This window comes from Oxyura jamaicensis, chromosome 1, assembly GCF_011077185.1.
Source record: "Oxyura jamaicensis isolate SHBP4307 breed ruddy duck chromosome 1, BPBGC_Ojam_1.0, whole genome shotgun sequence".
Taxonomy (NCBI): domain Eukaryota; kingdom Metazoa; phylum Chordata; class Aves; order Anseriformes; family Anatidae; genus Oxyura; species Oxyura jamaicensis.
The window spans coordinates 203,628,543-203,636,368 of record NC_048893.1 but is presented as its reverse complement, the minus strand read 5'-3'; the positions used below and the strand labels follow the sequence as shown (position 1 = coordinate 203,636,368).

The following is a 7,826-nucleotide window of genomic DNA, read 5'->3' as shown; positions in this document are numbered from 1 at the left end:
GCGTCGCCTGCTTCTTTGCAGCATCTCCAAAAACGTGGTGCGTCCCCCAGCTGGGTGGGGGCAACGATGGAGCTGGGAGGGGGGAGATGTGGGACGGGGGTCCCCAGAATTGCACCCCGCACCCGTTCCTACAGAGGTGCCGTCCTGGGACCCCGCAGTCCCACCCGGCCTGGGGGCTTTTGGGGTGCTGGTGCCAGGATATGGCCCCCTGCCCGCTCACACAGGGGACACCCCCTGGTGGCCTTCTGCCCCATGGCCCCAAACTGCGGCCCTAAACCCCAGAGAGCCCCTCGGGGTGCCCCCAGAGCCGGGTATGGGGTCAGGAGCCGGGCCGGGGACCTCGGCCGCGCGATGGGTGCGGGAGCGAGCCCTGGCCGCCGGCCCGGGAGGGGAGACTTTGGCTTCCTGGACTTTGTTTGGAGAACAAACTCTCCTAAATAACAGCAGGATCCAGACATCCCGGATCCCAGCGCCAGCGCGCTTCCGTGCCAAGGGACCCGAGCGAGGCGCAGGGGGCGGATTTGGGGGCCGAAGCCCCCTTACGGGGTCAGGGGGACGAGGAGGGGTCCCGGTGGTCCCGGAGCACCTTGGCCCCCGCGATCCCGGGGGGGATCGATGGCATCGCCCCGGTGCGGCTCGATCAGAGACCAGAGGGGACCCCACTCAATTAGCGGCCACCAAACCAAGAAGAGGTCGTTAGTGCCGAGCGGCCGGCCGGGTGCCTAACGAGCTCATTAAGGAACCCGATCGATGAGGAGGCGAGAGCAGGATCCGGCCGGTGGCCGGGGCCAGCCCGCAGCCCCATGGCAGGGTGCCTGCGGGGGTGGGGGGGGGTATGGGGCTGCCAGCCCGCAGGGGGGGTCCCTTGGTCCGGGGGGGGGGGGGTATAGGGGATTTGTAGGGCCAGCGGCTGCTTCCTGCTGCACGTCCCCGGCTCTCGGCACCAGGAAGGGCCGGGGGGGGAGGGAAGGCTCAGCGCTTCCTCTTCCCTCCCTCCCCAGCTCCGGGGGGGTGGCAGCAGGCAAAGGGGGGGCCGAAATCCCACTGTGTGGTCTGGGGGAGTCCCCCCCCCCCCATCCAGGGCATCCCATAGGGACGGGTCCAGGCTCCCCATCCCCGGTGGTATTTCCTAAATGATGGTGGTTTGGGTCAGGGAGATCCCCCCCCCCCCCAGCTTGGGGAGGGGGGGCTGGGAACAGCATCAGTGGCACCCCCAAATCCTGGCCCCGTCAGGGCTTTGGGGGCGCTCGGCTTCTGGGGGCGCGCGGTGCCACCGGGTGCCCCGTGGGGACTGGGGCTGGGGGTGTCGGGAGGGAAGGGGCAGGGGGCTGCTGGGGCTGGGGGCGTCCCTGCTGGGTCCCTCCCGGCTCCTGCCTCTGCTCTGGGGCTTGGAGGGGCCTGGCTGTAGGGATGTGGGGGGTGCTGCGCCCACAGAGTGGGGCTTTGGGGTCCCTGCACCCACAGAGTGGGGCTTTGGGGTCCCTGCACCCACAACATGAGGCCTTGGGGTCCCTGCACCCACAGCATGGGGCTTTGGGGTCTCTGCACCCACACCGCGGTGCTTTGGGGTCCCCGCACCCCCAAGGTGGGGCCGCCCCGCGTCCCACCCCCCCGGCGCTCGCAGGGTGGCCCCGTGCCCCGAGGATTTGTTTCCTGCTCGGCCCCGCTGCAGCAGCGCCGCTGCTCTCGCGTGCGCCCGGCTTCGTTAGCGTTATTAGCGGCCGCGTTCATGGAACCGGGGCCGCCGGGAGACTTCCCGCGGGGACTTCCCGGCAGCGGGGACAGCCCAGCCCCCCCCCCCCGGGGAGGGCACCCGGTGCACGGTGGGACCCCGGTGTCTCCGTGGGGTCACCCTTGGGTGCCAGGGCGACCCTGCACCGGCTCCGTTTGCACCCGGAAGATGCCTCTCCTGGGTGGCACTGCAGCGCCCTGCTTTTGCACGCCCGTTAGCGCCGGCTTTGCTCGCTCCACGGGGTCGTGCCGCTGCGCTCGGTCCCCTGGGTCCCCTTGTGGCCGTGGTCCCGCGGCCACCCCGGGGTGCTTTGCTCCCGGAGGGCACCCGGGAGGTCCCCGAGGAGCCCCAGGCTGTTGGTGGCGGAGGGTTTCTCCGTGCCCCCATCTCCCTGCTGCTAACGCGGGGTCAAGGAGATGCCCCCGCAGCCCCCGCTTGCCAAGGGCTGTCCTTGGCCGTCGCCCTGGTGGCCCCGTGCCTGATGTCCCTGCAGCCGCTGGGGGTGGCTCCCCTGCTGGGCCATGACACGGGGACATGGGGACAGGGGGCCGGAGAGGTGCAGGGACCTTGGGGCAGGGATGCAGGGACATGGGGACACCGGGACAGAGCCACCAGGGGACAGATACGGGGACCCTGGGACACATGCAAGGACACGGAGACCGTGGGGACCAGGGAGGGGTGCTGGGGGACAAGGACACCGGGACACTCGTGGTTCCCTGTGCCCCCACCCAGAGCCATCAGCCGCCCCCAGCACCACAGCATCCTCCCTCCTGCACCCCAAAAAGTCCCCAGAGGCACGGGGGGGGGGGGGGGGGGGGCGGGGGGCCCCCCCCCCCCGCCGGGGGGGGGGGGGGGCCCCGGGGGGGGGGTGTGGTGGGGGGGAACACCCCCCCCCCCCCCCCCAGGGCAGTTTTGGAGGCCCCGCTCTGCCTTCTGGAACCAAATGAATGAACGGCGCTTCCTGGCAAAACCGCGCGCTTTCGCCTGCCCCAAAAGCGCGGGGTTTCCCCCAAATCGTTCCCCTGAACCCCCCCACCCCCTCCTGCGTTTTGGGGACCCTTCCCACAACGCGCCCCCGGGGCTGTCCTGGGGACACCGACGTCCCCGGGGCTCCCGTGCCACCGGGAGCCTCCTCCTGCCTTTTTGGCCGAGCCGTGCCGAGCGCCCGGCGCTTGTCTTTAATTGTTTTCCCGGCCCGAAACGCCGCTGATAATCTTCCAGGGCAGCTTTAATAGAATTTCACGGCGAGCGCAGATTATCCGGGGAGAGCCCATTACGGGTGGCCGTGCGCCAGGGGAGGCGGGGAGGGGCACCCCGCTGGCACCCCCCCCACTTGCAAACCTTGTTTTTTTTGGGTTCCCCTTCGGATATTTGGGAACCGACCGAAGCTGGGAAGGGCGAGGAAGCCGCTGGGAGGCTTCGTGCTGCCTCCCCAGCGCCCAGGGGGCGAGCGGCTGCCCATCACCGTGGCGTCTGGGACCCTGCCCCTCTGTGCCCTGCTGCAGGAGGGTTGGACGGGGACCCCCCCCCAGGGACCCTGCTCCTCTGTGCCCCTCTGCTGCCGGCTTGCAGGGCGCCTGGCCGTGTGTGGCGTGGCACCTTGCACAACTCCTTGCACAACTCCTTGGGCTGCGTCTTGCACAACGCATCGCGCTGCAGGGCCGCTGCGTGGCACCTTGCATTGCAGGGGCGCTTTGCAGAGCGCCTTGCACGGCACCTTGCACAGCAGGGCCTGTGCACGGCCCCTTGCACGGCCCCTTGCACAGCACTGGCATCTTGCAGACACATTGCACAGCACCTTGCACAGCACCTTGCATGGCACTGGCACCTTGCACACAGCACTGGCATCTTGCAGACACATTGCACAGCAGGGCCTTTGCACGGCCCCTTGCACAGCACTGGCACCTTGCACAGCCCCTTGCACGGCACTGGCACCTTGCACAGCCCCTTGCACGGCACTGGCACCTTGCACAGCACCTTGCACAGCACCGGCATCTTGCACAGCATTGTGCCCAGCAGGGCCTTTGCACAGCACCTCGCACAGCTCCCTGAACAGGGGGGTGGTTGGGTGGCACCTGCCGCAGCAGGATGTTTGCACAACCCCTTGCACGGCACCTTGCACAGCACCAGCACCTGGCAGAGCACCTCGCGCAGCACCAGCACCTCGCACAGCACCTTGCACAGCACCCTACGTGGCACAGGGCCCTTGCACGGCACCTTGCACCAACCCCTTGCACAGCTCCTTGCACAGCACCGGCACCTTGCACTGCCCCTTACGCAGCTGGATGGGGATGGGGGGGGTCCTGCTGGAGCCCCCCGAGCCCCCACCAAGGCTCGGCGAGCAGCCTGTGGCTCAGCACCAGGACCAGCGCCTTGCCCAGCCCCGGGCGCTCGCTGCGGGCCAGCAGCTGTAAGGCGACACCGCCGGCGCGGCCGGATTTATAGGAAAAGCTTCCCTGGGGGGGAATTAAGTGGGAAAAAACCTCCTGATGCCAGCGGGGCGGCTGCCAGGAGCCAGGGCCCTGCGGTGGGACCTGGCTGGACGCGGCCCCCTTCCAGCCCCGGTGGGGAACTGAGGCAGGGGGCTGGCAGCTCAGCCCCGTGGCCCCCGTCCCATCCCGGTGCCCCCTAACGCGCCTTCCCCGTGGCTTTTTTTTTGCAGGGTGTTCAAGAAGGCGAGTCCCAACGGGAAGGTAAGCGCCGCCTCGGGGGTCCCCCTTCCCCAGGAAGGGAAACTGAGGCACGGCAGGGCCGGGGGTTTAATCGGGGGGCTGCGACCCCCAAGGGCTGCAGGGGTCCCGCGCGCCCCACGGGGATGCTTTCGCCTGGTGGTGCCGGTGGGGGCTGAGCCAGGCTGTGGGATGGGGGGGGCGGGGGGCTCCCCCGGGAGCCTAATCGGATGAGGCTGGGGTCTAACGAGCTCCAGCTGGGGCGGCGCAAATCGGATTTGTGGCGGGGGCTGCGGGGATGGAGCCGGGAGCTCGCAGCCGCCGCTCCGCAGCCCCTGGCCTTGCTTCTCCCCAGGCTCCGTGCCCGGCGTCCCCGCTGTGATTTGGGGGTGGCCCCGCTGTGACTGTCCCCCCACCCCCCAAATCTCTGCGTCTCCCCCGAGATTTTCCTCCCGCCCAGCTCCGGGCGATGCCCGTGCGCCTTGTGCCTCAGTTTCCCCACCAGTTCCCTCCTCCCCGACCCCCCAAAAGCCCTGGGGAGGCAGGGGGGGGGTGTCCCCGAGAGGGGCGATGGATGGCGAGGTGGGGACCGGGGTCGGGGCACCCCTCACCCCTTTGTCCCTCTCGTGTCCCCGCAGCTCACGGTCTACCTGGGGAAGCGGGACTTCGTGGACCACATCGACGTGGTGGACCCCGTGGGTGAGTGGGGCCGGGTGTCCCCGTGCTGGTGGCCCCCCCAGGGTGGTGGCAGGGGCGCTCCAGGGGTCCCCGCGTGTCCCCCCCCCCCCCCCGATGGCATGTCCCCCCAATCCTGCTGCTCTTCCCTTGCAGACGGAGTGGTGCTGGTGGATCCCGAGTACCTGAAGGAGAGAAAAGGTAACGTCAGGGGGGACCTGATGCCTGGGGACAGGGGGGTGGCACCCACAGGGGACATTGGTCCCCTCCCCCGTGTGGTCCCACCTGCTGCTGGGGTTTGCTGGGCTCTTGGGTGAGGTTTTCCAGCCCCCCGCCCCGCTCTGTGGTGGCTGCCCCGAGGTCACATCCCCGTCCCTGTCCCTGTCCCACGGGGACCCAACCAGTGCCATGTGTCCCCAGCTCCCTGTCACGGCACCTCCTGGGTGCCACCACTGCGTCCCGGTGCCACCTGGGTTGAAACTGGTGGGGGTGGGGTGAGCTGGGGTGCCACCGTGCTGCGGTGCCACCATGCCGTGATGCCACCATGCTACGGTGCCACCATGCCATGGTGCCACTGTGCCGTGGTGTCACCGTGCCGTGGTGCCACCATGCCATGGTGTCACCATGCCGTGGTGCCACTGTGCAACGATGCCACCGTGCTGTGATGCCACCATGCCGTGGTGTCACCATGCCGTGATGCCACTGTGCCAAGGTACCACCGTGCCATGATGCCACCATGCTGTGCCATGCCACTGTGCCATAATGACACCATGCAGCAGTGCCACTGTGCCATGATGCCACCATGCCATGGTGCCACCATGCTGTGATGCTACCATGCCATGGTGCCACCATGCCATGGTGTCCCCGTGCCTTGATACCACCATGCCATGGTGCCACCATGCTGGGGTGCCGCTGTGCCATGATGCCACCGTGCCGTGATGCCACCAAGCCATGGTGCCACCATGACGTGATGCCACCGTGCCATGGTGTCACTGTGCCATGGTGTCACTGTGCCTTGATACCACCATGCCATGGTGCCACCGTGCTGGGGTGCCACCGTGCCGTGGTGCCACCGTGCTGCGGTGCCATGCCACAGTGCCATAATGACACCATGCAGTGGTGCCACCATGCCGTGGTGCCACCGTGCCTTGATACCACCGTGCCACGGTGCCACCGTGCTGGGGTTGCCGCCGTGCTATGATGCCACCGTGCTGTGGTGCCACCACGTCACCGTCCCCCACCTTTGCCGCCCTCCAGTCTTCGTGACGCTGACCTGCGCCTTCCGCTACGGCCGCGAGGACCTGGACGTGCTGGGGCTGACGTTCCGCAAGGACCTGTTTGTGGCCAACGTGCAGGCCTTCCCCCCGGTCCCCGAGGAGAAGAAGCCCCTGACGCGGCTGCAGGAGCGGCTGATCAAGAAGCTGGGCGAGCACGCCTACCCCTTCACCTTCGAGGTAGGGCCCCCTCCTCTTCCTCTCGGCCCCCGGCCCTGGGGCTGGGTGCTGGGGCGCGGGGTTTTCTGGGGGTCCTGAGTGCGGGCACAGGGTCCTTGGGGGATTTGGGGGTGGCCAAAGGGGGGGCTGGGTGAAGACGTGGCGGCTTCTGGATGCTCTTGCCCCGGAGGAAAGCACAACGCAGCCAGTGGGGAAACTGAGGCAGGGGTGGCCCCCGAAGTTTCCATTGCAGCCCTCCCAAGCTGGCGGTGGGGAGCAAAATGAGGGGTTTTGGCAGATAACGGGGGGCAGACCCCCCCCTTAACAAGGGGCTTGGGCACCCTGAGCCCCCCAGCCCCGGCACGGCTTTTGGCGGAGCCCCCGGGGGACCCGGTGCCGTTTTCCGGGCGTGAGCTCTCAGCTGAAACCCCCCCGGGATCAGCGGGATCGCAACCAGGCGTGAGCCCTTGCAAAACAACCTTAATTCCTCCAAATCCCCCGGATTAAACCGAAAATAATAACAATAACAACAACAAAAAAGGCGCATTAGCGCGGCTCGTAACTCCTCGGGGTTTGGGTCTCTCGGGTCTCTTCGGATTAACCCTGGCCAGAAGGGGAAGGGCAGCGCCACGTCCCCCTGCCCGTCCCCTCCCTGATGCCCCCTGGGGAGGGGGATTTGGGGCGGGGGTCCTCACCCCGTTTGCCATTGCAGATCCCCCCCAACCTGCCTTGCTCCGTCACGCTGCAGCCGGGCCCTGAGGACACGGGGAAGGTAAGGAGCACCTCCGGGTCCTCAGGTCACCCTGCCGTGTCCCACGGGCCCTTGGCACCCCCCCGGGCACCCCCCTCGTCCCTACCCAGCAAAGCCCGGCTCTTGAACCGGGGCGAAATCGCCCCAAAAAATGATGTCCCTGGACTGGGGACACACCTGGGGGTGGGGATTGTCCCCCAAGGGCGCAGGCTGGGACATCGGCCTCGGGCTGTCCCAGGGTGTCGTGCATGGGTTTTGGGGCACAGGGGGGGTTTATCAGCCTCCTCCTCTGCGCCCTCCTGCTTCCAGGCCTGCGGTGTGGACTATGAGGTCAAAGCTTTCTGTGCGGAGAACCTGGAGGAGAAAATCCACAAGAGGTGAGGGGGGAGGACGCCGGCACGGGCTGAGGGTGCCCAGGTGGGGGGCACGGGGCTGGCAGGGCTGCGAGTGGCGGTGGGGTGGGGGCACCTGGCTTTGGTACCCCACAGTGGGTGGGATGGGATGGGATGGGGATGGAGAAGTCGTTTGGGATGGGGCGGGGATGGAGATGTCCTTTGGGATGGGGT

The 7,826-nt window shown here is 68.2% G+C and overlaps 1 protein-coding gene across 1 annotated transcript in view; it reads left to right on the top strand.

Moving 5' to 3' along the window:
- The first annotated feature begins 351 nt into the window (after positions 1–351).
- Positions 352–7,826, top strand: part of ARRB1 (arrestin beta 1) — an 11,291-nt gene continuing 3,816 nt past the window's right edge. The window contains exons 1-8 of the mRNA XM_035339333.1: positions 352–355; positions 1,777–1,816; positions 4,395–4,425; positions 5,040–5,100; positions 5,233–5,277; positions 6,334–6,530; positions 7,222–7,281; positions 7,570–7,637. Of these exons, the coding sequence (XP_035195224.1) occupies positions 352–355; positions 1,777–1,816; positions 4,395–4,425; positions 5,040–5,100; positions 5,233–5,277; positions 6,334–6,530; positions 7,222–7,281; positions 7,570–7,637 (506 nt within the window). The remainder of the gene's footprint in view (positions 356–1,776; positions 1,817–4,394; positions 4,426–5,039; positions 5,101–5,232; positions 5,278–6,333; positions 6,531–7,221; positions 7,282–7,569; positions 7,638–7,826) is intronic.